Genomic DNA, 22738 nt, shown 5'->3' with positions numbered 1-22738 from the left:
CTAAGTGTTGTGAGAACCCAAACTCTGTCGCCATAGTCATGAATTCAGATAATGCGGCCGTTCCAACTGGTTGGCGACCTGTTTTTACAAGTTGACAGATGTTGTCAATGGACGAATTCTTGCACCTTTAAACTTGATTACTGTATCAGGGTATTATTATTACGAGACTCGGAGGAGACAGTTGGTGTTTTCGGCCGTTCCAATTACGCCACGTTTGACACTGAAAGTACCGTTCATAATCCCCAAGCGTTGTGATGTCGCTACTCGACTGGTCCAAGGTACAGCATCGGGCACCAGTCGCTGATATGCACAACACGGGCCTCACGGCACGTCCCAGCATCGTATCCCGCCAAATGCAGCGGCGAAGGAGCGTAATTGGAGGCCCCTCCTCGACGCTAACGACATCGTCGCATATCTCACCAAGTCGGCACTCCATGCAAGCGGATCATTACTTGTCACGCCCGTCAGAAGCGTCCTTCCCCCAGTCTCCGCCGCGTCCCGACTATGAAATAGTGTGGGATACATCGTCCCTGGGGATTGCGTTCCGTTGCAACTCGAAAAACCTCGCGGTCATCCGTCGCATCGAGCAGCACGCGGCGGCCCAAGTGATCCAACTTGCCCGCGTCGGCGATGTCCTTCTGGCCACCAACGGTGAGCCGAGCTTCAATTTCGACGCGACAATGGACCGCCTTCGTGCGCTGGACTACCCGATCGTGCTCACGTTCGGGTCGTCGTCGCGGTCAGTAGTTGCCCCTCCCGCGCGCTCCGTTGAAGGTAGTACCTTGTCCGAGCACGCCCTTCCCCAACAAAACCCACGTCGATTCAGTGCCGCGCCGTCGCTCGTGTCTACAGACATGAACGAGTCCATTGCGAGCAGAGACCTGGACGACCCGAACAACGTCCATCACATGGTCTTCTCCATCGAGTGGCAGGAAGGGCTCAAGTTGGGCGTGAGCATAATCAAGCTAGGTAACATCCCCGTCGTGAAGGAGCGCACTGTACCCGCCGCCATGGCGCCCCCATCGCTCGCGCAGATCCAAGCGCTTGACCAGCTCGTGTCCATCCAAGGTCACCGCACCATCGACTTGGGCTACCAGGCGTCGATCGTGCTCTTGCGGGATGCGAAAAAGCCCGTGCTTCTTGAATTCCGACGGAAACTCCCGCCTGCCGCCTCGCGTCGGGGGTTGGACCCCCCCCTGACCCCCACAGTGAGCAGCCGCGAGTCGGACTACTCGCTCGTGTGGGAATCCGGTCCCCTGGGGCTCACCCTCAAGAAGGACAATGCCCGTCGGACCATGGTAGTCTCGCGCGTGAATGGCGACGATGGACTCGCCGCGCGATGCAAGCTCATCTCTGTCGGCGACCGCCTCGTGTCCGTGTCCAACGTCAACGTGCATGAACTCGGCCTCCGCGGCACGATGGAGTTCCTCAAAGCGGTGCCCAAACCCGCCACGCTCGTGTTCCACCGCCCGGCTGCCGACGACGTCGAGGCGAGCGCCAGCAGCATGCGCACGTCGTCCGTGGCCAGCAGCGACGAGGTGTTGTGTGTGAGCTGCTCTCCGACCAAACCGTTCGGGACCGCCGTGGACGAGGCGACGGCCGAAGAAACAGAGTCCGACGCCCCCGAAGCCGACGACCACGTCGCGCCTCTTGCCCCCCACGAACCGTTGATGTTATCGTCATCGGATTCGTCAAAGGAGCTCGTCCCGCGGTCCACCATGTCCACAGACTCGGGTCTGGACGACTCGGGGTTGTCGGCGACGCGGTTGCACGCCGCGCCGGCATCAAGCGATCTGTCGGCGGGTCCGCCCATGCTTGAGATCGTCTGGGAGTCGGGACCGCTGGGCATGACGCTGAAGCAGAGTGGATCGAGTGTAGTCGTGAGTCGCCTCACGGGCAAAGGAGAGGCGGAGAACCTCCGCGTCCTTCAGATGGGCGACATCTTGGTCGGAGTGAACAACATGGACACGTCGTCCCTCGACTTGGAAGGGGCCACGACGCTGTTGAAGTCGCTCGTCAAGCCCGCGCGACTGCGATTCATCCTCCAAAAGACCGAGGCGGATCTTTAACCGTCGTGAATAATTTATGTATTTCAACCAATCAACAGGAAGATTGTAAAATTATGAAGGATGATTGGACGAAATAGAAATGAGTTGGAGAGAAACTGACTGGCATGTTTCCAGAATTTGTGAATGCGCTTGAGATCATGCAGGCCAGCACCCCGCTGCTCACAGGTCGTCCCCGCGCGAAGAAGATGCTGCGCATGTCATCCTCAGACAAAGCAGCCATCACGATCGGTCTCCTTTCAGCTCTATGTATCGGGTCGGTCCTGTACGTGGCACGCACGATAGCGTTGCCGTACGCCGCACCCATCGCCACCTCTCGATCGAATTTATCGTCCACCATTCTCTCGGAGCTTCCTGCGTTGAATTTCACCGGGGATCTTCGCGCTCGATGCACGGAATCATACTTTGTCCAGACGTTGAATCACTTTGAAGCGATCCCAGACACCTACAGCCAACGCTACTTCGTGTGCGACGAATTCTGGCAGCAGTCGTCGGCCGGCCCCATCTTCTTCTACGTCGGCAACGAAGCCGACGTCGAGTTGTACCTGAACCACACGGGGCTGATGTGGGAACACGCGCGCGAGTTTGGGGCGCTGCTCGTGTTTGCCGAGCACCGGTACTTTGGCAAGTCGGTTCCGGCCGACGCAGCGCGCCATCTGCAGCACTTGAGCTCCGAGCAAGCATTAGCAGATTACGCAGTGCTGCTTGGCCACATCAAGTGGTCGCTCAACGCGACGTCCAGCGCCGTGGTTGCGTTCGGAGGGTCCTACGGAGGCATGCTGGCCGCGTGGTTCAGGATCAAGTACCCGCACGTGATCGACGGCGCCGTGGCCGCGTCCGCGCCGGTTCTGTCCTTCGTGGGGGAGTCTCCGCCGGCGAACCTGACGGCGTTCTCTCAACTGGTGACGTACGACGCCAGCCCGGCCGCCGGATCTGCCGCGAATTGCGCGGCCAACGTCAAGCGTGTATGGGACGTTTTGTTCGACGCAGCGACCACCGCCGCCGGCCGGGCGTCAATCCAAGATGGGCTGGGTCTCTGCAGTGCACTCTTAAGCGAGGACGATGCGTTGTCCGTGCCGGAATGGGCCAAAACGTCGTTCGTTTACTTGGCGATGGGGAATTTTCCCTACCCGTCGTCGTACATTATGAACGGGGGCAGTGTCCTGCCTGCGTTTCCCGTGCGCGAGGCGTGTAAACCGTTTGCGCCAACGTTTCCATTGACCGAGGCGGGGAATTTTTCCCTTTTGGTCGCCCTGCGAGCCAGCGTTGGCGTGTATTACAACAGCACCCACGACCAGCCGTGCTACACCCGGTCCGCCCCGTCCAATGAAAGCCAAGTGGACGCAGACTTCTGGGACTACCTGTTCTGCTCGGAACTGTACCAGCCCCAGGACCAAGGTATCGGCGACATGTTTTGGCTCGACGTGCATGACCAGACCGCCGACGCCGCCCGGTGCCTGGCTAAGTGGGGGGTCACCCTGCGCCCGGAGTGGGCCACGACAGTCTACGGGGGCCGGAAGGCCCTGCGCGCGTCGAGCAACATTGTGTTTTCCAATGGAAACCTCGACCCGTGGGCGGGCATGGGGGTGCTGGAGGACCTGAATCCGTCCGTGGTGGCCGTGCGGGTCGAAGGCGGCGCCCATCACTTGGACCTGATGTTTTCACATCCGTTGGACCCCCCCGGCGTGAAGCGAGCGCGAAAGGATGAGCTCAAGCATGTGGCCAAGTGGATTCAACAAGCCAAGGCCACTGCAGCGTAAGTTTGTGGACAAGAGACGAGTACGATGACCATCGAATTTGGGGGGTTGACGTCACTTTGAACGACGCTATGACGTTATCTCATCGTTTGTGGTGTTTCATATCCGTGTCGAGAAGGCAGGAGGAGACCACCTCTTCATCTCTGTACAGCTTCCATTAGATGAGCATAGTATAGTAATCAAGACCACGAGGCTACACTGCACACGATTCAGAATACTACCTATTCAGTGGGTATACATACTGCAGCTACTGATCTTGGTTGAGGCAATCAGCATGATCAACCACAACAGATACGTGACCTAAACCTCTTCAAAGTATATGACATGCAAGTAGGGTTCCGGAAACAATACTCCTATTATCCGGATTTCGTCCCACGTGAAGGCATTCTACATGGAGACCAGTCGACGCCGACTCGTCTTCGACTCGTTAGCGTCAAGTGGAGACTGCTGCGTGGCCCAGGAGGACGACATGCAAGCACGCCAAACAGCAGCCTCTCTTGCAGACGGCGCTAACGGGAAGAAGAGGCGCCTGATTGAACCACCGTCACTTGCCACGGACAAACGCGCTGCTCGCCGCCAATCGCCCGTGGTGGTGCTCGACTCCGACGAAGGTACGCCGAACGATCCATATATGCGTTGGAGCGTATTGCTAACCTTTCGTGTAGAGGATCAAACGGTGTACTTGTCTCCAGAACCTACCACGTCAACCTCAAATGCCCACGTCGCCGTTAGTCCACGTATGTCCTTATGTACCTATCATGTTGTTGATGCTGTCCAGGCCGCGGCAGGTCCCAAGGCCTCATGCGCAGCATGCCATCCCGCACAATACCATTCGGTACACTGCATATCTGTTCTTGTCTAACATTTATCCCACTTGACAAGAGCCCAAAGTCATTGACTTGACTCTTGATGACGACGATGACGACGATGACGGCGAAGAAGCAGACTCTGCAAGCGAAGGGGAAGACGATGCCGAGGACAAGGTCCATCGGCAAGACCTCATCGACGCCGACTTGTTTTTCGATCTCACGGACGAGTCCCCGACGCCGATGCTGGGTCGGTCCGAAGCCCTCCGCGTGCGTCCCCCGCGCTCCTCCTTGTCGTGTTGTTCATATGTGATTCGTTCGTGATTAGCATCTCGGGCTCGCGTACGCCGAAGTCGACGAGGATGACCGCGACGTGTACAAGGTGTCGGACGAGATCGTCCGCAACGAGATGGCCGCCTGCGCCGACGTTTCCGACGTGGTGCGCACCGCGTCGCAGGCGGACCTGATCTTCATGACCACATACGGCGAGATCCAGGAACAAGACTTCTCCACAACCATCATCCCGCTGCTCCAGCTGCGCGAGTCGGACGTGTTCTACGACCTCGGGTGCGGTACCGGCAAGCCCGTGCTCCAAGTGGCCCTCGAAACCACCTGCCGCGTGTCCAAGGGCATGGAGCTGTTTGCCAATCGCGTCGAGATCGGACAGCGCGCCCTCGGCCGACTCCGCGCCAACTGCCCCGACGTGCTCGAGCATAAGCGGGTGGTCATCGTCCAAGGCGACATTGTGCGGCCTCCGGACGAGGCCAACCTCGTGGACGCGACCGTCGTGTTCATTAACAACCTCGTCTTCACCGACGACCTCATGCTCGCCGTGATGGACAAGATGCGGCACATGCGCCACCTCCGCCGCCTCATCGTGTCCAAGAAACTGTGCGGCCGACACAGCGCCAAGCAGTGCAAGCGCAGCGCGTGCACGCTGTTCGACCATCCCCCCCGCGAAGCCAAAGTTAACGGCACATGGGCGGCCAAGGAGATCACCGTGTATGTCTACGTGCGTACGTATACTGCGTAGTAGGACCAGAACCAGCCTGTAGACTTCCCAGTGGACAACAGCAACACGACCTCCACCAACAAGTGTCTCTTGTCTTGGTCCTCTCATAGAGAAACTGCGACATCGTACAAGTGCAAAGTGAAATGTCGACATCACCAGTACTTGGTTGATCAAATCGAGGTTATATGAGAGAGAAGAATGAATGAATGCTCGATGAATGTATGTATGAGGGGGGAGTCGCCATGTCGAATCTACTTGCCGCCGTGGCTGAGGCGGTTGATCTGGCCAAGGTACTCTGCGTACGACGCTTGGCCGCCGGCAAAACTCGCGCGGTCCTCGACCAGTTTCCAGAAGAACTTGCCTTCCACGGGGTGGCCTTCCCGGATCACATGGAGCTTCATGTGCGCGGTGCGGTCCTCCCGGAGCGCCTGCACGATGTTGTGCACGCGGGTGCCAACGTCGTCGGTCGGGGGAGCCAGCGACAGCTCGCGGCAGTCGATGCCTTCGATCGAGTCGGCGCCAAACAAGCTCGACACAAACCGCGGGTGCAGCGCCCGCCCCACCCACAGGTACAGGCTGAGCGTGTCTTCGAGCAAGAAGGCGCCTTCCGTGTTGAGGCGCTCCACCGACAAGTTGAGCACGTGCGGGAGCACGATCTTGTCGGCGCCGGCCGTCACGGCGCGCGGGTCGTCGGACGGGAGGCCGGCTTCCGGCGCCAGGTCCAGGAGCGAAAACAGTCGCGGGTAGATGAAGCTGCGGGACAACGACACGGGCATGTTGTACAGCGTGTACTGGACATGCGACCGCTCGTCCGACCCAATGTCGGTGCCGCCGCGGAACGCCGGGCTCTTCATCAGCGCCATCTACATGCATTCACAATAAATATGTCATTCGAGTACTACATAATGGGATATATATATATACCGTGTACAAGGGCAGCAACTGCAGCGATTCCGGCAGCTGGAGCTGGTAGCCCGTGTTGTTGGTCGGGTTGTTGTGACCGTACGCGCCACTCGTGCGATATGCGCGTGCAATGTCGACACATACTGTCTGCATCTTGTTGCGCGCAGTTTCCAACCCGCTCTTGAGCGCCACTTCCAGGGCTACAAATATATATATATACCACGTTCGTCCGTAAAAAATAATAAATAATATATATAAAGGGCAACCAAACACGACTCTTGAAAGCGTACCGTTTTTCGCAATCATGTTGCAAATGGCGTCCACATCCACCGATCGAAACACTTCGGCAAACACTAGCGCCAACAACTTGGTGAATAATAGTCATAATACTACCTCATATATATATATATATCATTCAAGAAAGTTGTCATACATTTGGTCACGGGGATGGCCACCGTGAGCACGCGAATGCGGCGCTCGCCACACGATGTCGTGTACAGCAACGCCGCTTGGATGCTGATGACACTGGCGGTGAGCAGGGCGTCCTGGTGCTCAATTTCGATTGCAAATGCTGCGTCCGCGTGGCAGTTGGGCAGCGCGAGGAGGTCTGGTCCGCGGAGGAACGAGTTGCCGTAGAAGTTGACGAGGCGCATGCCCTTGGTGCACCGCACACGCATGACAGACTCCCATCCCGTCTCCCGGGTCAGCGTGTGCGCGAGCTCGGCGCTGAACTTGTCGCCGTCCTTGGCCGCGACGAAGCCGGGGTAGTGAAACACTTGGCCGGCCGAGTACTTGGACATGGCGCCTAGCCACATCGGTCAACAACCTCGTGAGGAATAGAGTGTGTTGGTTAGTACCCAGGGACGCGTAGTCGGTGTACTGCGGGGAAAATAGAAACGTGTCGACGCTCACTTGTTGGCGGCAGAATTCAATGGCGTTTTTACGATAGAACGTGTCGACGGGGTTGAGAAGGTCGTGCTCCTTGTTGGTCCCCAGCACCCGCGAGTCTTCTCGATGCTTGAGCGATCCTTGGCCGGCCGTCGGCAGTGAGCTCTGGAACACGAGCATCTTGCCCCCCACCGAGGTCTAATTCAAAATATGAGAAGACAAGTAGTAGTAGTAGTAGGGAGAGGATGAGGGGGGGCGATCACCATCAAGCGAAAGGCTGCGCGGATGGCCGGACCGAGGCACGTGTCGGGGTTGCGGGTGCTTTGATGGGCCCGGGGAAGCATGTCCAGCAGCGCTTCGACCAACTCGCGCGAGTCGCTACGTAACATGTGAAAATAAGAAATAAAAAGCAATCCCTCTCACCTCAAGTTGACGAGCAGCTCGTCCGGAATCGGAATGAACAGTTCGTTGATGTCGGGCACGACCATCATTTGCGGACTCGTGAGGCCCGCCTTGAGGTTGTAAAAGTGCACGGCGTTGTCAAACGTGATGAACCCCACGCGGGTGCGCGGGGCCCCGGGGAGGTTGTCCAGCTCGCGCTTGATCGTGTCGGCGCACACAGCGAGCATGCCGCTGGCCACGGCCTGCGCGGACACGTCGATCACAAACACATACACGGGCGGCGTCGGGGGGCGCATCATGTACTCGGAGGACGCGACGATCTCGACGGCGCCGCTGCGCAGTTCGGGGCGCTACCAAACACCCTCATCTTTCAACCCCGTTAATTCTATTGAAATCTGTATACCTCGTCCTTGTCTTGGCGTAGGCCGTCTGGCCCCAAGTGGCAGAAGTAATTACCCGCCACTACAATACAAAATGAGATATCAACTCAGAAGGGCATTAGATGGGGGGGGTGTACCATCGTTGGACACGCCGCAGAGGTTGCATCGCCACCGCCGGCCGTTGTCCACCCACTGCACGAACGGATTGATGTACGTGCGGCAGGCCTTGCATCGGACGACGCCGCTCGCGCCAAAGTTGACCACGTCCAGCGGCTTGTCGGGTTTGGCCAGTGGTTGGATGATCACGCCCAGAGGCAACGCGGACTTGGTTGCGTGCTCCTGCGAATGCGGAATCGCATTCACGGTCAAGCGCATGTATCGGGGGTCGCATTGGGCTGCCAACACTGCTTCCGACAGCTGCCCGGTGGACGGCATCGGCGCGTTCGAGGTATAGCCGGCCTGGTTAAAGTCGCCGCTCGGGACGCCGCCTTGCTGTGGCGGCTGCTGCTGCTGCTGCTGCTGCTGGGGAGGGTACCCGGCTCCCGGCGGTGGTGGCGGGCCTTGCTGGAACTGAGGGGGGGCTTGCGGGGGGTACCCGGCTCCCGGTGGCGGCGGAGGACCTTGCTGGAACTGCGGAGGCCCTTGCTGGAATTGACCAGGCGGCGGAGGACCTTGCTGGAACTGACCGCCAGGAGGCCCTTGGAAGCCACCGCCTTGGGGAGGCGGGGGTCCTTTCTGAAATCCGCCGGCTGGGGGACCTTGCGGCGGCGGGCCACTGGGAGGGGGACCACCCACAGACATGCGGCCAAACTGCTGCGCAAGACCAGGTGCGGGGAAGGTACCAGTGGGGGCTCCGAACTGGCCTGGAATGCTGCCTTGAGAAGGAGGTCCGCGGGGGGCGCCATTGAACTGGGTACCACCGCCTCCGGGCGGACCGCTAAGCGGAGGCCCGCCAACTTGAGGTGGCCCACGAGGCGCCCCTAAGAATGGTCCTGGCTGGGAAGTGGGTGGCCCACGCGGTGCACCAAATTGTTGTGGGGCAATGCCAGGCTGTTGCTGGTTAGGAGGTGGTGCCCCGCCGCCAAACGATCGCGGAGGCTGCTGGAACCCACCAGGAGGGAGCTGCTGTTGGTTGAAACCACCGAGAGGGCCGTTGCTGTTTGGAGGAAACCCACCGGAGCCGGGTGGTGGCACGCCGCCTGGACCAGGTTGTTGTCCTTGTGCAGGGTTGAACGGTCGGAAACCAGGCGCACCTTGGCTTCCTGGCGGTTGTTGATTGAATTGAGGGTTCATCGGTGTGAAGTGTGGTTGTGAACGCACACGCTTGTCTACTCTAGTGAGCGCAAGACAACAAATGAGTTTCCATCATCCTCTGTATGACATATACGGAAGGAGTCTAATGCATGGGCATGCATGTACCTGCGGACAAGAGAGGTGGGCAATGAAGGAACAGCGGCAGTCGCGGGAGGTGCTCGCCACGTGCTCGTGTCTCGGGATTGCCGGGTGTAAATAAATGTGGTATCAATTTGCAAAGGAACAATATTCATTTGTAGAGTAAAACCACCCTCACCGCAAATGACTACGCGGGTAGTCGCATCCCATTGGCTGAAATTTGTTCGAACTTTGCAGGCTCCACCAATCCCATGCGTACATGTAATGAAGCCCCATTGTTCCACTTCTCCCAATGCCACGCACGATGCGGTGGCAGCTGGGTGGACATGGCACAAGACCTCCATTAACGTCTTCATTGCCTATAAATACTATTCCCTTGGTGTCTATCGTGCTTGATTCAGGGTTCTTGTAGATGGCATGCGATCCATATTGTCGGGATTGGAGGAGGTCGGGATGTTGAAGCTGTGGACGAGTGCAGCGACGTCGACATGGATGTACATGCTCTTCACGTCAAACGTGCGGTAGCGGCATTGCAGTGCGGCCTGCACACTCACGAACCCTCTTTCTCGCGCGTGCATGAGATGGGGGAGAAGCCAATGCAATTCCGGGCGCAGGAGCGCTTTGCAGGCTCCGACGTTGTCGCGGACATACACTTGGAAGCCGACGTGGAACGTCATGACATCTTCGTCATCTCCAAGCTCGTTGTTCTGGATCGTCTCGACGTGAACGATCCAGCACTTGCGCAGGCTCAGGACCGCCTCCAGCGCCGCCAACAACCCACGGACGTCCGAGAACGAGTCCTTGAACACGTTGCTCGTGGTCGTATGATTGAATGCAAACGCGCCAATCTCGTACGCATTCCTGCAATTCGTCTCGAAGAGATACATCATGGACACTTCCCGCGCCCGCTGCCTTCGCATGGCCATCACTTGTGCGTCGGTGGGAAGCGGGGCATGGGGATGGAGGTGCTGGTAATGGCGCTGCACGCGCATGTCCTCTTCGAGACTCGAGTGGATGTGGCCGAGGTAGTCTTGTCGCGCGTCTTCAAGACGGGCGGTGACTTGCAGCAGTTCGAAATTGCGTTTGCGTTGCGCCCAACTCGTGGAGAACGGCGCTTGGTGTTTGGACGACGAAGGATGTGCTGCATCGTCGTAGTCATGGATGGAGGAAGGAAGCAGCCGTCGAAACACGCCGCTCGTGTCTGAGAATCCCAAGGAAGATCGGTGGTTGGGGTCGAGCGAACTTGTGGATGCGACGTCGTCATAGCTATCGTCGCTGTCCCATCTGTCGTCGTCCTCGTCGACCATGTCCTCGCTTCGGTGGAGGTGCGATGGGCGATTGTCGTGATACTCATACCGAAGTTGATGCAGCGTATCCAGCTGATCTTGAAGCACGCGGCGAGTGCGCTCGTCGGTCGTCGACCCTTGTTGGTTTGGCGATGATGTCGATCGGTGGGACGCATGGGGAGCCTGGAATGGAGGCAACTTGGGGAGACGAATCAAGCCCCCCTTGTCTTCAAGGGACGCGCCGCCATTCAAGATGAACGACATCGAATGGTTCGCATGTTTGATTTGAGAAGCATGGGGTGATAGGAAGCGCTGTTGCAGTGAATTGTGCAAGGGCTGTACGGTTGCGTCCCCACCTGCCATGGGAATGATAGCCATTGGAGGGTTCTGCGACTGACGAAGGGACAGCAACGACAACACCACCTCGTCCATGTTGGGCAATTCGTTTGCCTTTACACGAGGACGCCGAGCGGAAGCCGTTTTGTCGACTTGTTGCCTTCGACGCTTGGCGTTGGGCCGGGGTTTCACGTCTGGAGGTACTGCGAGTGCCGCAATCCCACCTCGCCCTTTGCGCAAGGGGGTTCGTGAAGCAAGGACGTCGCCCTCTGCATGTTCAGCGGCTGCCTCTAACATGGACGCCCAAGGAAGCATGTTGAGGTCGTCCCTTCCCTTGCAAGAATAATGTGTCGCACACAGAAGTCAACGTGTGGTGTCTCGCTGCATACAAACTTCAGATGACTCGATATCCGGATATTTATCCGAAAGTGGGATCGGCAGTCAGATTCGGCGGCGCGACCCGAGGCGCCTGCTGATAATAATGTCAACGACCACCTGTTCTAATTCTGTGAATGGAAAATATTACAACTATTATTAGGTTTCCACGGATATTTCCATATATAGCTCCAGAATATATATATTTTGTGGTCATTAACATGTGGTGAAGCTACTACACCCTGGGGCGCCGGACAGTGAACATATGAGACGTACCATTCACATGTTGAAGTCAAAAATATCCCGACGAACATGAAGGTGAGAGCAATGTCCTGATGGCCCCGCCCTGCGCGGACGCACGTTCGCAAGTCCCCATGTACACATGCACCTCGTATCATGGACAAGTAACTGTGTATCACCATATATGGCAGTTACTTGTGGCGCGTTTCACAGAACCAAATTAGCTGCACCAACGCGGCGGCGGACGACCTCGCATGGGGGACAATGTGCAAGTGGCGGTGCGCGTGCGGCCGTTCAACGACCGAGAGAAGTCCATGAACAGTGTCTGCTGCATCCGTACGTGGTGCACGTGGTTGCTCTCGTCTGTCGCCTGACATTGCACACAGGCATGATCAAGGAAACGCAACAGACCATCATCACAGACCCCGACACGGCCGTCGAAAAGTCCTTTACGTTCGACTTTAGGTGAGAAACGGCTTCAAGCATTCCATGCCCAGCTTATGGTGTACATGCAGCTACGACTCGTTCTCGCCCCCTGGAGACCCCAAGCATGCGTCTCAGGACATCGTGTGGGACGATCTCGGGATCAAGGTCGCCTTCTTCTTCGTCATGCGTCCTCCTTGCGACGGACTGACTGTTGCCATCAGGTGTTGGAACATGCATGGACCGGATTCAACGTGAGTCTGTTTGCGTACGGTCAGACAGGTGCGTGGGACAATTCCCACCAACTGCTTCCCCTTGACAACTTATCTAGGTGCGGGCAAGTCGTTTTCCATGGTCGGGTACGGATCCGACAAGGGGATTATTCCTCGCGCGTCCGAAGTGATCTTTCAGCGCATCGGTGGCGCCGCGTCCGACGGCACCATCTTCAAGGCACCCATCATACCCCATGAGTGTACATCCCTAACATCCCCCTTGTGTAGGTCGAAGCCAGCATGATGGAGATCTACAATGAAAAGGTCAAAGGTATGTAGGAATTACATCAGGACACATGCATGCAGCGTCACTCGAATCGCCTCTAGACTTGTTCAATCCATCCTCCGACAACCTCAAGGTGCGCGACCATCCCAGCCAAGGCCCGTACGCTGACGGGCTCACGCGCAGCGCCGTGTCGTCTTATGATGAAATCACCGCTGTACGTATCGTTTTATTTACCAGTATATCCTTCGAAATATATAATATTTATATAATACACTATGTATACTATATATATATAATATATATGGTATGTATGGTATATAATATTTATATATTACACTATAATATATATATATATATTATCTATAGCTCATGGATGCTGGTATCATGGCCCGCACAACTGCGTCGACCAACATGAACGCCACAAGCTCTCGGGCCCACACGATCTTCCAGATCATCCTCACGCAGTCGCAGGTGGACCCCACGACGGCCAAAATGATGGACAAAGTACCCTGCGATACTGTTATCAAACTTGAAATAACAAATGTGTCTGTAGGTGAGCCGCATCAACTTGATCGACTTGGCAGGCAGCGAGCGCGCCGCCAGCACTGGGGCGACTGGCGCGAGGCTCAAGGAAGGCGCGGCCATCAACCAGGTACGATCGCGATGACCGACTTGGTAATCGATCTGGACGGTGATCTAGTCGCTGTCGGCGCTGGGCAACTGCATCTCGGCGTTGGCCGACAACGCCAACGGCAAGAAGAAGACACTGGTGCCGTATCGGAATTCCAAACTGGTGAGCTATGACAAACTACTACTCGCTGTTTTATCAAGAAATATATATATAATATCAAAATCGTCGTCTAACTCGAGGGACACAGACCCACTTGCTCAAGGATTCGCTGGGGGGAAATGCCAAGACGATTATGATTGCCGCGTTGAGTCCCGCCAGTGTCAACTTTCAAGTACATTCACACACCGTCGTCACATATTGAACGTCATGCGACAGGGTTTCGTGTGTAGGAAACGCTGGGCACGTTGCGGTATGCTGACCGCGCCAAGCAAATCAAGAACCAAGCCGTGGTGAACGAAGACCCAAATCAAATGCTCATTCGTCAAGTACATACAACGATATATATATCGCAGCATAACTCTATGTGATCCCACGGGGATAGTTGAAAGAAGAACTGGAGCAGCTGCGTCGAGCGATGATCGAGAGCGGTGGCATGGACCCAGGGGCAAGGCCTGGCTCCCGCATGAGTACGTTCGATTCTGCCATTGTAATCTCGTTGATAATAATAAATATATTGACAATAATATGGAATATATAGCGTCAAGAGAAGACGCTGCCCTCGCGAATCGGCCAGAGACGCGCATGCTGTCGAGGGAAGAGGCAGACGAACGGCGGCAAAAGGAGGCAGAAATGGCTGCGATTCGCGAGCAACTCGAAGAAAACCAGCGGCTGCTTCGAGAAAGCGAGGTATGTACTCAACCCAGCGGGTTTAATGCAAATATATATATATGTGACAGGGTTTGATGCATGGCGATAGAAATCGTGGACGGATCGGCTCAAGGAAACGGAAGAACTTGCTAAGAAACGCGAGGACCAACTCAAGTCCATTGGGCTCTCCACAAACCTCCACGACATTCGAGCCAAAGCCAAGACGGACCCGCACCTTCTCAACTTGAACGAAGACCAACAGATGAGTGAAAAGCTATTTTATTTCTTCCAGAACGGTACTTTGCCCTTGATTGCCTACACCAGCCAATGCATCTAACACCATCCATCGATTCATCTTAGGTCCGAATCGCATTGGGCGGTCAGATGCCGACCAGCCGCAGACCATCATCTTGGGCGGCCTCGGAATTCTCAAGGAGCATTGCGTTGTGGAGAGGCTAGAGGCGCAGCTGACGATCACTGGCATGCCGGGGGCAAGTGTCGTGGTGAACGGGGACTTTGTCCAGTGCGGCAACTCGCGGGTGCTGCAGCACAGCGACCGGCTCATCCTTGGCAACGTCAATGTCCTTCGAGTTCGTACAGTCGATATAGTCCCCCCCCCGGCTAAAACAACACCCAACTGGATGGTCATTCTTAGGTGGTGATCCCAGCGCAGAGAGTAGACGACACGGCAAGTATCCACGACTGGCAGTTTGCCATGAAGGAAATGAACTGCAAGCAAATGGACTTTAAGGAAGACGACGGTGGGCAAACCGACAAGGAGGTGGCTGAGATGGAGAGTCGTATCCAGGAAATGGAAGCCAGGTAGGCATGCATGCATGTATACATGTCGTCGGACTTGGTCATCGGGGTCGATGTAGGATGAAGGAAGCACAGGAAAGCGCTAATGTCAAGATGGACAAGCAGCGTGAGGAGTGGGAGGCGCATGTGAGGGGGATGCAGGAAGAGATGAAGGTCAAGGAGATGGAGCTCAAGAGCCAGCTGCAGCGGACCGAAGAGGGCGGCCAAGTGGACAAGAAGAAGCTCGCGGTGCAGCTAGCCGACCAAGAGACCAAGCTGGCCGAGGAGATGGCCAAGGCCGAGGTCGTGTACGAGCGAAAGCAGTCGGAGCTGATGCAGAAGCAACGCGATTTGGAGCAGAGTTTGCAGCAGCAGATGCGCGAAACCAAACGGTTGGCCGAGAAGAAGGAGCGCGAACAGCTCGAGCGGTCGCTGCTGGCGCAGGACCTGCTGCGGACGATCCCCCTCGTGAAGGAAGCCAACTCGATCTGCGAAGAACTGCATAAACAAGTGACGTTTTCCGTCAAGCTCATGCCGACCAAGCCCGTCCTGGCGCAGCTCGGACACGTGGCCGACATCACCGACGCCATCGGCACCGAGCTCAAGGTGCTCGTGACATTTCAAGACGCTGGCACGTATCGGTCAGTGCTGTGGGACATCGACAAGTTTGACAACCAAATCTATGAGATGCGCGACTTGTACCAGGTACGGCTGGCTTCATATCATCAACACCAAACCCATAGGTTTAGCTTTTTTTGGAAAACGGGCGCAACCACGACGCGATCGAAGTCCCCGAAGGCAGCATCGATCCGTTCTACGAGCCCCCGACACCCCAATTGATTGGGCGCGCCTACGTGTTCCTTTCAAGCTTGGAATTTGGACTCAAGGTCGACACGACACAAACACGCTATCTACTTAGTATGTTGTCAGAGAGAGCATCATGGGACCTGCCTAGATTGTGGACCATGTGCCCATCTTGGACAACCGCGGCACTGTGTGCGGCACGCTCTCGTGCGAGATCACGCCCACAGTGCTCTCCCATCAAGTACATACACGGTTCACATCTCTCTCGTAATATGCTCATGCTTGGTGTCCTTGACGGCGTTATTAGTGGCACGATCAACAGCGCAGTCTGATTGAAGACACTTCTGCGCCCATCATCGCAGTACCTACGTTGGCCACCTTTCTTGGTAACCCCCCTATACCATACCCATTCCATCTCCCCATCCCTTCCGCAATATACGTCGACGTTGGGGTTTTCATGACGAAATATGTGTACAATATATACCGATAGATACACCGTTGCGACTGCACTTTGCAGTGTCAGCGTTGCGTGGCATCCCCGGCAAGCTCTGTCGCGATGTGTTTGTCGCGTTCAAGTACGAAATAGGAATATATCCAGTGGTTGGCTGGGGGGGAGGTTATAATTATATACTATTCACTTTGCATTACTTTGTGATATCCAGTGGCCGCCTGTGTGGTGCAGCAACAACGTTGATCGTTTCCGTAGATGGTTTCAGGACGACTCGACGAATCACGTGTCGCAGGTGGCGGCGACGGCATCGGTGGATCCCGTCATGGACTTTGCCGTGAGCGTGGAATGCCCCATCTCGGCCGCGCTGCTTGCGTACTTTCGGTCAAGTCCAGTCGAGTTTTCTGTGTTTGGGAACGTGCCGAGCAGTTCGCTCAAGACGTTGCCGCACGAGGTCGTGTCCCTGGACGACAAAGCAGCGACGACGACCACAACAACAGCGTCGTCGTCATTGCACTCGATGGAGTGGATGCGGGACGCATTGGCGGCGGCCGAGGCCAAGCTGCAAATGCAGGAAACATTGCTTGTGGACAACTCGGTCGAAGTGGAATCGCTGCACGCAGAGCTGGACGCGGTGCGAGCGATGCTGTTGAAGACACAGGTGGAGCGAGACCAACTGGGCGAGGTCGTGGCCAAATTGCACAAGACAAACCGCAACCTAAAGGACAAACTCGAGGCGAGCTACATCCACACTGAATCCGACGACGCGTCGGTCGCAGTGCAGCACACGGGCACGCAAACGGATGAGGAGCGTGGCGGCCCGCCCAGTCCGTCGAGCACGCCAAAGGCGTCCAAGAAGCACCGGACGAGAAAACGACCAGGTACGCACCGATCGCATGCGGAAAAGATCGAAGACCGGCGAGACGACTCGGAGGCCATGGAAGGCCGACAGGAGGAGGCGTTGCTGCTGGCGTCGCCGGATGTAGCGCCGCCACTCGTGACCAAACCACCTCCAACTACGTACAACGTACCTCTCGACGTCGATCAGCTTGCTACAACCGCCCTGAATACCGTCGTGACCTTTCCAGACACCCTGCCCATTGCCGCCATGAACGACGCTAGCGATGGGTCGACAGACGCCGGCATGTTGGTCAAGAGCGACAAGGCCAAGACGTATTCGTTTGCGCAACGCAGCACGCCCGCCAAAGTCCACATCGCCGACCAACATGATGCGATCGTGCGATCGTCGCTGCCTCCCATCAAGCCTGGCGCGAAACCGCCGCCACTCCAGTCGCAAAAGACAACCAAAGACAAGTGCGTCGTGTCGTAGGACCCCCTATTTATTGTCCGTACGTCGGCGTGCCACGTCATAGCCTTGAACATGACAAAAACACGCTTTGAGCTCGTCATGTCTATGTGGACGTCGCGCAATTGGATTTGTCAACGTGAGTCGCTTCCACCAATCAGGGCTCCGATAAAAGTTTATTTAAATACGATGTCCAATATATTATTCAAGTCATTTAAAACAAAATGCGCTGCGGCCTGGCTGGTGGATTGCACTGACTGCTGAATTCAAGAGCATCCCCAACGCTGCGAGCGCAAATCCATTGACCATGCTGGCCCTGCGACGGAATCACCTGCTGTCGGCACACCTGCGGCGACACAATGCGCCAATCTTCCGCATATTGAGCCTCTCCACGCGGACAGATGCACAGTTATCGTCTACCATCAGCGAGGTGTCGGCAGCGTCGGTGGCCGTGCCGCTCTCGCTCAATGAACGCCTCACGATCTACAGCCAATTGTCCAAGGCACGATTGAGCTCGTTGGTGGTGCTCACTGCCGGCGCGGGATTCTTCATGATGGGCGGTCCGATCTCGTGGTCGTCGTTTGCAGCGCTTTCGGTGGGCACGACGCTCGCTGCCGCTAGTGCCAACACGTTCAACCAAGCGTGGGAAGTCAAGACCGATGCCATGATGAAGCGCACGATGATGCGTCCACTTCCACGCGGCGCCATCACGACGAACCATGCAGTAGCCTTCGGCGCCGCGACCGCCGTGACGAGTACCGCGCTGTTGGCAGCCGCGTGCAACCCATTGACGGCGTCGTTGAGTCTCTTCAACATTGGCCTGTACTCGCTCGTGTACACTCCCATGAAGCAGACGTCTGAATGGAACACGTGGGTCGGCGCGCTCGTCGGCGCCATCCCTCCCGTCATGGGCGTCACCGCCGCCAACGGAATGCTGTTCTCACCCGAAGCCATGCTCACGGGCGCGGCGCTGTTCATGTGGCAGATGCCGCACTTCTTTGCGCTCAGCTGGCGCCTTCGCCACGACTACGCGCGCGGCGGTTACAAGATGATTCCGTGCGCAGACCCCAGTGGGGCGAGAACTGCCGGCGTCATCATGCGATACGCCGTGGGGCTCACGGCGCTCCCGCTGGCAGCCGCCGCGTCGGGGGCCACGAGCTACATGTTTGCGCTGGAAGGTTTGGCCATCAACGCGTACGCCGTCAACTTGGCGCGCCAATTTTACGCCACGCCCTCGACCGCGAACGCCCAGAAAGTGTTTATGTGTTCGCTGTGGTACCTCCCGGCGGTGCTTGGACTGATGGTGTTCCACAGCAAGAACTGGGACGAATCTGCCGCAACCCAACCGCAGCACGAGCCGCTTCTCCAGCTGGTCGAAGGGGGTGACGAGCCCGAGCAGTCGACGGCGGTGGTGGCCACGGACGAATGGACGCGCAAAGTAAACGAGGTCAAGGCGTACCTCAAGGAGATGTGTGTGCACGAGTACCTGTGGAAGGCCAGCGGCGACGTCAAGACGGACGAGTCGCACCTGTTTTGCCCAGTTGTCGTCACTGAATCGGCTGTCGACACGGTGCAAACCACCCGTGCCATCACAAAGGACCTCCCCCGAGCCATCCAGTAAAAGTATCATGACCAAGAAGTGAACGTAGAATTAAAATATGTATCATCTGCGGCTCCTAGCTACGGTATATACGGCGACATTGCATGTGTTGTTATAAAGTCGAAGTATATTGTGAACATGGAGGTTGAATATTAGACGACGGCTTGTCTAGGCAGTGCTGCTGCCCTTTTGCTGGTCCGTCGATTGCATGCGGATTTCCGCGGGAGCGGAAGGGCACGCGCAGTCGGCTCCAGCTTTGCAGCCTTCGTCGTGCCCTTTTCTGTCTTGAGCTTCGGTCCCGACTTGTTCGAGCTAGAATTGACTTTGCAGGTCGATTGGACGTATGACATATAGTATCATATTACCGTGTCCTGGGCTTCCGACGGAGGGTGCCCCTTCACAGACTCAAAGAACTGGGTGGCTTTGGAAGGGGTCTTTTCATCTTGCCCCTCAAAGCTGCTCTTGAACTGCGCAATGTTAGTAATAATCCAGGACAAGACTAGTATGTCATCATCACGATACCTTTTGAAATTGATCCGACGTGCTTTCGTAGCCAGCGTGGAGCGAGTCTTTGACTTTGTCCATCATCGATTTCTCGTCGCCTTGGTGTTGCGCCATTGTCCTGCCCAGTGCGAATAAACTCTGGAGAAACTTTCAGTTTGTTGTGCGCGAAGTCTCAGGACGTTCCAACCGCCACTGGTTGTTGGACAATCAATAGTCATTCAACGGATTGATGTCGAGGTGACACTTGAAAAGTGTGATATATCGCGTCAATTGAGTAGTACCGCATTGTGCCATTCCATGTGCAAGTTGAAACTCAACCATAAAATGTGCCAACGGTCCAATCAAGTTATTGTCCACCACCACGCCGAGTGAGGTGACTCATTCAGCAAAACACGATGGCGCAACAAGGCGAGGACAAGAGCACGATGGAGAAAATGAAGGACAAGGTCTGGGCATACTAAGGGTTCGACATCATCTCTTTGACACAAGCGTACGTAGGTCAAGAGCGCCTTTGGTCAAGATGACAAGGAGTCGTCGTCCCCATATGCAACCAAGACCCAAGGCCAGTCGGGGCAGTGCGGACAAACGAGCCAAACTGGCGCGACAGGGCCATATGGACAAGCTACCAGTAGCCAACAAGGGCAATCTGGGCAACAAGCTCTACCAGGCCAGTACGGACAATCTACCGGTGGGCAACGTGGACAATCGACCCAGTCAGGGCAGTGTGGCCATTGTACCGGTGGTCAGCAAGGACAATCTGCACGACATGGTCACTCGCAGCAACCTGCCTGCACTGGGCAATCCGGCCACTCGGGGCAATCTGGCCGTGGGCAACCCTAACTGTAAAGCACAGCGAGAGCTTACAATGAAGAGGAGTCTACGTGGCACATCAATGGACAATCGGCACATCAATGGTCGGCCACGTTAGCAACGCTAAAGTGCACGGCTACATCAATTCATACTATTAATAATTGATACTACCTCCGATTGGAAATGATTGGTCATGCCAGGTTGTCGGTTAATTGACACTGTGAGTTTGGATTATCATTAACGTTAGGGAGATTTCGGGATGTTGTACTCTTTAGCAGGTTGCAAATGTTCATGATTACAATCGAAATGACCATTGAAGCGAGTGAGGTTTTCGGTCGTGCGTTGATGTTGATAGAGCAATATGGCACATGAAACGTGTGAAATTTAGAGATCAACCAGATTGAGTGTTAAACTATCGACAATTGAGACTGTTAGATTACTTAGATTACAGGTGGGTCCAATGACGGTCATGACCTCGCTGTCGCTCATCTCTCATGGTCGATTCATTGGTTATTGGGTAAGGCTAATATGCAGTTTGATCAATCGCGCTTCTTCTGCTTACGACCCTTCGCCTTGCGGGTCAACTCAGCATGCTCTTTACGCTGCTGCTTCACGTAATCCGATACGTCTTTGCCAAAGGAGCCGCTAAACTCGCTGGCTTTCGTCTCCAGATCCAGCAAGCTCTCGTTCCACTTGTCCAGCGAGTCTCGCACGCGCTCGTAGTAATCCATGCCCATCTCCGTGGTGTTGTCCCCGTAGTCCTTCAGCTAGCACATCTCGTCAGGAAATCACACTACCACAAGGAGAAACGGGAAAGCTCGGACCATGTCCTGGACATTCGTTGCATTGTCCTTCACAGAGTCAAAGTACTTGGACGCCATGGCACGCACTTTGTCGTTTTGGCTCTCGAGGTCCTTCTTGAGCTACAGTACTCAAAACAAACACGCGGAAAACATCGTCGCACTCTTAGGGGCTGCGATGTACAGTACATAACGTTACAAAACGTTACCTTGTCGAACTGTTCGTGGGATTTGTCAATGCCGGCGTGAAGCTTTTCCTTGGCCTTGTCCACCACGCCGTCGTCCCCGAGCAACTTTTCGTCAATGGACTCCAACCCACTTTTGAGCTACGCAACGTTCTATATCACTTCAACGTCGGTTGGGAGGGTGACCTTTTGCAATTGCTCGTAGGATTTGTCCACGCTGGCGTGGACCGTCTCCTTGACTTTCTCCATCATGCTCTTGTCGTCGTCGTGATCGTTCCCATTGCGCTTGTCGCTTTTCTTGTCCGCAGAGGTTGAAAACTTGAGAAGTCCTTGAAACCGGCTTGGAGATCCACTTTGCATGCAGAGCATTGGCCGTCCAGAATGGCGTAGGGGGTTGCATGATCCTACGAGGCGACGCCAGCCGTGGCGCTGTTGACACGCCATCGACTGCATCTTGGGAAATGAGTAAATTCAAAACGGGGGCACACGGTTCTCCAACGGCCATTACTCGTTGGACAATCCATCTAACACAGCGCGAGAGGTCACTGTAGTTTATATATTCCCGATACGTCAACATAGTAAACTCCGTCGATACAGTACTGAACTTTGGTCGATGATCACTACTCCATTCCCAGTCCTCAGTGAAGCAGTTTTAAAGCCCAGTGGACCACCACACGAAGCTCGGTATAAAAGTGATCAGCGCCTAACGCGTGGAGCGCAGGTCGTCGGCAACGAAGTCGTGCTTCCCCGAAACCCAGGAGCGCGCTGCTCCACTGCGGTGAAAATCTGATTTGCACTAAGCGTTAGCAGTACTGTCTGTACATGTACTCGTACTGTGCTGCCAAAAGCATGCATACCAAAAGTAACGTTAGTATTATGTACACGAACGTTAGCATGGATACAACTATTAATACCATTGCGGACTTTAAAAAAGGTACTCCAATATCAAACAGCACACAAGCTCTACATTACACAGTGTCCCAGTAGTCTACGTTGACCTCCCTACGGCACCGCTAGCGCGTGGATTTGTCTTGGCCCTTGGCAGAAATCAGTCTCCAACGGATGACTAGTAGTAATTGTGGACGACATTATGACCTCACCGCATATCGGACTACAGGTACTCCAACCTTTTGATTGTCCAAGGCTTTGTCCTGCGCATCCGAAGCTTTGCCCTGAGTATCCGAAGCTCGTTCCATCGCAGCTTGAAATTCTCGCGACAACTTGTCTTGCTTTCCTTTCTCCTAAAATGTCTGTGATTCGAAATGGTAGATTGTGCATACC

The 22738-nt window shown here is 55.7% G+C and overlaps 10 protein-coding genes across 11 annotated transcripts; 6 read left to right on the top strand and 4 right to left on the bottom strand.

The window, feature by feature from the left end:
* The first annotated feature begins 137 nt into the window (after positions 1–137).
* H257_06219 (hypothetical protein) lies at positions 138–2140 on the top strand. Its single transcript, XM_009831364.1, has one exon. It carries the CDS (start codon positions 255–257, stop codon positions 2067–2069), a length of 1815 nt encoding a protein of 604 aa, XP_009829666.1. The 5' UTR covers positions 138–254; the 3' UTR covers positions 2070–2140.
* Positions 2141–2179: 39 nt separating this feature from the next.
* On the top strand, positions 2180–3908 carry H257_06218 (hypothetical protein). Its single transcript, XM_009831363.1, has one exon. It carries the CDS (start codon positions 2207–2209, stop codon positions 3824–3826), a length of 1620 nt encoding a protein of 539 aa, XP_009829665.1. The 5' UTR covers positions 2180–2206; the 3' UTR covers positions 3827–3908.
* Positions 3909–4192: 284 nt separating this feature from the next.
* Positions 4193–5739, top strand: H257_06217 (hypothetical protein). The gene is made up of 5 exons (XM_009831362.1): positions 4193–4434; positions 4489–4560; positions 4602–4658; positions 4706–4899; positions 4958–5739. The coding sequence occupies exons 1-5, from the start codon at positions 4215–4217 to the stop codon at positions 5660–5662; spliced, it is 1248 nt and encodes a 415-aa protein (XP_009829664.1). The 5' UTR covers positions 4193–4214; the 3' UTR covers positions 5663–5739.
* Positions 5722–9717, bottom strand: H257_06216 (hypothetical protein). Its single transcript, XM_009831361.1, has 10 exons — positions 9634–9717; positions 8352–9542; positions 8238–8296; positions 7856–8184; positions 7696–7810; positions 7402–7630; positions 6978–7349; positions 6835–6897; positions 6566–6744; positions 5722–6504 (listed from the first exon to the last, which is right to left on the bottom strand). Exons 2-10 carry the CDS (start codon positions 9505–9507, stop codon positions 5893–5895), a joined length of 3114 nt encoding a protein of 1037 aa, XP_009829663.1. The 5' UTR covers positions 9508–9542; positions 9634–9717; the 3' UTR covers positions 5722–5892.
* A 160-nt stretch (positions 9718–9877) lies between these two features.
* H257_06215 (hypothetical protein) lies at positions 9878–11610 on the bottom strand. The gene has a single exon (XM_009831360.1). The coding sequence runs from the start codon at positions 11541–11543 to the stop codon at positions 9990–9992; it is 1554 nt and encodes a 517-aa protein (XP_009829662.1). The 5' UTR covers positions 11544–11610; the 3' UTR covers positions 9878–9989.
* Positions 11611–12047: 437 nt separating this feature from the next.
* H257_06214 lies at positions 12048–17778 on the top strand. 2 transcript variants are annotated; one of them, XM_009831358.1, is made up of 23 exons: positions 12048–12179; positions 12230–12308; positions 12359–12434; positions 12491–12548; positions 12598–12716; positions 12767–12809; positions 12866–12978; positions 13131–13268; positions 13318–13416; positions 13465–13557; positions 13643–13726; positions 13785–13880; positions 13937–14021; positions 14093–14241; positions 14312–14498; positions 14563–14792; positions 14858–15024; positions 15081–15705; positions 15750–15887; positions 15956–16045; positions 16112–16190; positions 16295–16379; positions 16511–17778. In XM_009831358.1, the coding sequence occupies exons 1-23, from the start codon at positions 12098–12100 to the stop codon at positions 17580–17582; spliced, it is 3987 nt and encodes a 1328-aa protein (XP_009829660.1). In that variant the 5' UTR covers positions 12048–12097; the 3' UTR covers positions 17583–17778. The 2 variants fall into 2 exon arrangements, with proteins under 2 accessions (XP_009829660.1, XP_009829661.1); XM_009831359.1 differs by having other exon boundaries at positions 16295–17778.
* Positions 17779–17817: 39 nt separating this feature from the next.
* H257_06213 (protoheme IX farnesyltransferase) lies at positions 17818–19321 on the top strand (the record flags this gene model as incomplete). Its single annotated transcript, XM_009831357.1, has 1 exon — positions 17818–19321. A coding segment is annotated over one exon (1362 nt), but the record flags the coding sequence as incomplete, so codon positions are not given.
* Positions 19322–19326: 5 nt separating this feature from the next.
* Positions 19327–19776, bottom strand: H257_06212 (hypothetical protein; the record flags this gene model as incomplete). The annotated part of the gene is made up of 3 exons (XM_009831356.1): positions 19327–19470; positions 19524–19625; positions 19681–19776. The coding sequence occupies 3 exons, from the start codon at positions 19774–19776 to the stop codon at positions 19327–19329; spliced, it is 342 nt and encodes a 113-aa protein (XP_009829658.1).
* A 281-nt stretch (positions 19777–20057) lies between these two features.
* H257_06211 (hypothetical protein) lies at positions 20058–20502 on the top strand (the record flags this gene model as incomplete). Its single annotated transcript, XM_009831355.1, has 2 exons — positions 20058–20108; positions 20161–20502. The coding sequence occupies 2 exons, from the start codon at positions 20058–20060 to the stop codon at positions 20500–20502; spliced, it is 393 nt and encodes a 130-aa protein (XP_009829657.1).
* A 509-nt stretch (positions 20503–21011) lies between these two features.
* On the bottom strand, positions 21012–21910 carry H257_06210 (hypothetical protein; the record flags this gene model as incomplete). Its single annotated transcript, XM_009831354.1, has 4 exons — positions 21012–21239; positions 21297–21395; positions 21482–21598; positions 21644–21910. 4 exons carry the CDS (start codon positions 21908–21910, stop codon positions 21012–21014), a joined length of 711 nt encoding a protein of 236 aa, XP_009829656.1.
* Between the last annotated feature and the right edge of the window lie 828 nt (positions 21911–22738).

Source organism: Aphanomyces astaci, assembly GCF_000520075.1.
Source record: "Aphanomyces astaci strain APO3 unplaced genomic scaffold supercont1.12, whole genome shotgun sequence".
Taxonomy (NCBI): domain Eukaryota; phylum Oomycota; class Saprolegniomycetes; order Saprolegniales; family Verrucalvaceae; genus Aphanomyces; species Aphanomyces astaci.
The sequence above is the reverse complement of the archived record's forward strand: the minus strand, read 5'-3'. Positions and strand labels throughout refer to the sequence as shown.

Excerpts from the sequence above, each read along its gene's own strand:
- H257_06217 (XM_009831362.1), top strand. The coding sequence starts at position 4,215 with ATGGAGACCAGTCGACGCCGACTCGTCTTCGACTCGTTAGCGTCAAGT. Across the intron at positions 4,435-4,488 it reads GGTGCTCGACTCCGACGAAG|AGGATCAAACGGTGTACTTG; the intron begins GTACGCCGAACG and ends CCTTTCGTGTAG. Across the intron at positions 4,900-4,957 it reads GTCGGTCCGAAGCCCTCCGC|CATCTCGGGCTCGCGTACGC; the intron begins GTGCGTCCCCCG and ends GTTCGTGATTAG.
- H257_06214 (XM_009831358.1), top strand. The coding sequence starts at position 12,098 with ATGGGGGACAATGTGCAAGTGGCGGTGCGCGTGCGGCCGTTCAACGAC. Across the intron at positions 13,558-13,642 it reads CGTATCGGAATTCCAAACTG|ACCCACTTGCTCAAGGATTC; the intron begins GTGAGCTATGAC and ends CGAGGGACACAG. Across the intron at positions 13,727-13,784 it reads CCGCCAGTGTCAACTTTCAA|GAAACGCTGGGCACGTTGCG; the intron begins GTACATTCACAC and ends TTTCGTGTGTAG.
- H257_06218 (XM_009831363.1), top strand. The coding sequence starts at position 2,207 with ATGCAGGCCAGCACCCCGCTGCTCACAGGTCGTCCCCGCGCGAAGAAG.
- H257_06215 (XM_009831360.1), bottom strand. The coding sequence starts at position 11,543 with ATGCTTCCTTGGGCGTCCATGTTAGAGGCAGCCGCTGAACATGCAGAG.
- H257_06216 (XM_009831361.1), bottom strand. The coding sequence starts at position 9,507 with ATGAACCCTCAATTCAATCAACAACCGCCAGGAAGCCAAGGTGCGCCT. Across the intron at positions 7,350-7,401 it reads CACCGACTACGCGTCCCTGG|GCGCCATGTCCAAGTACTCG; the intron begins GTACTAACCAAC and ends CGATGTGGCTAG. Across the intron at positions 6,745-6,834 it reads CAACATGATTGCGAAAAACG|CCCTGGAAGTGGCGCTCAAG; the intron begins GTACGCTTTCAA and ends ATATATTTGTAG.
- H257_06219 (XM_009831364.1), top strand. The coding sequence starts at position 255 with ATGTCGCTACTCGACTGGTCCAAGGTACAGCATCGGGCACCAGTCGCT.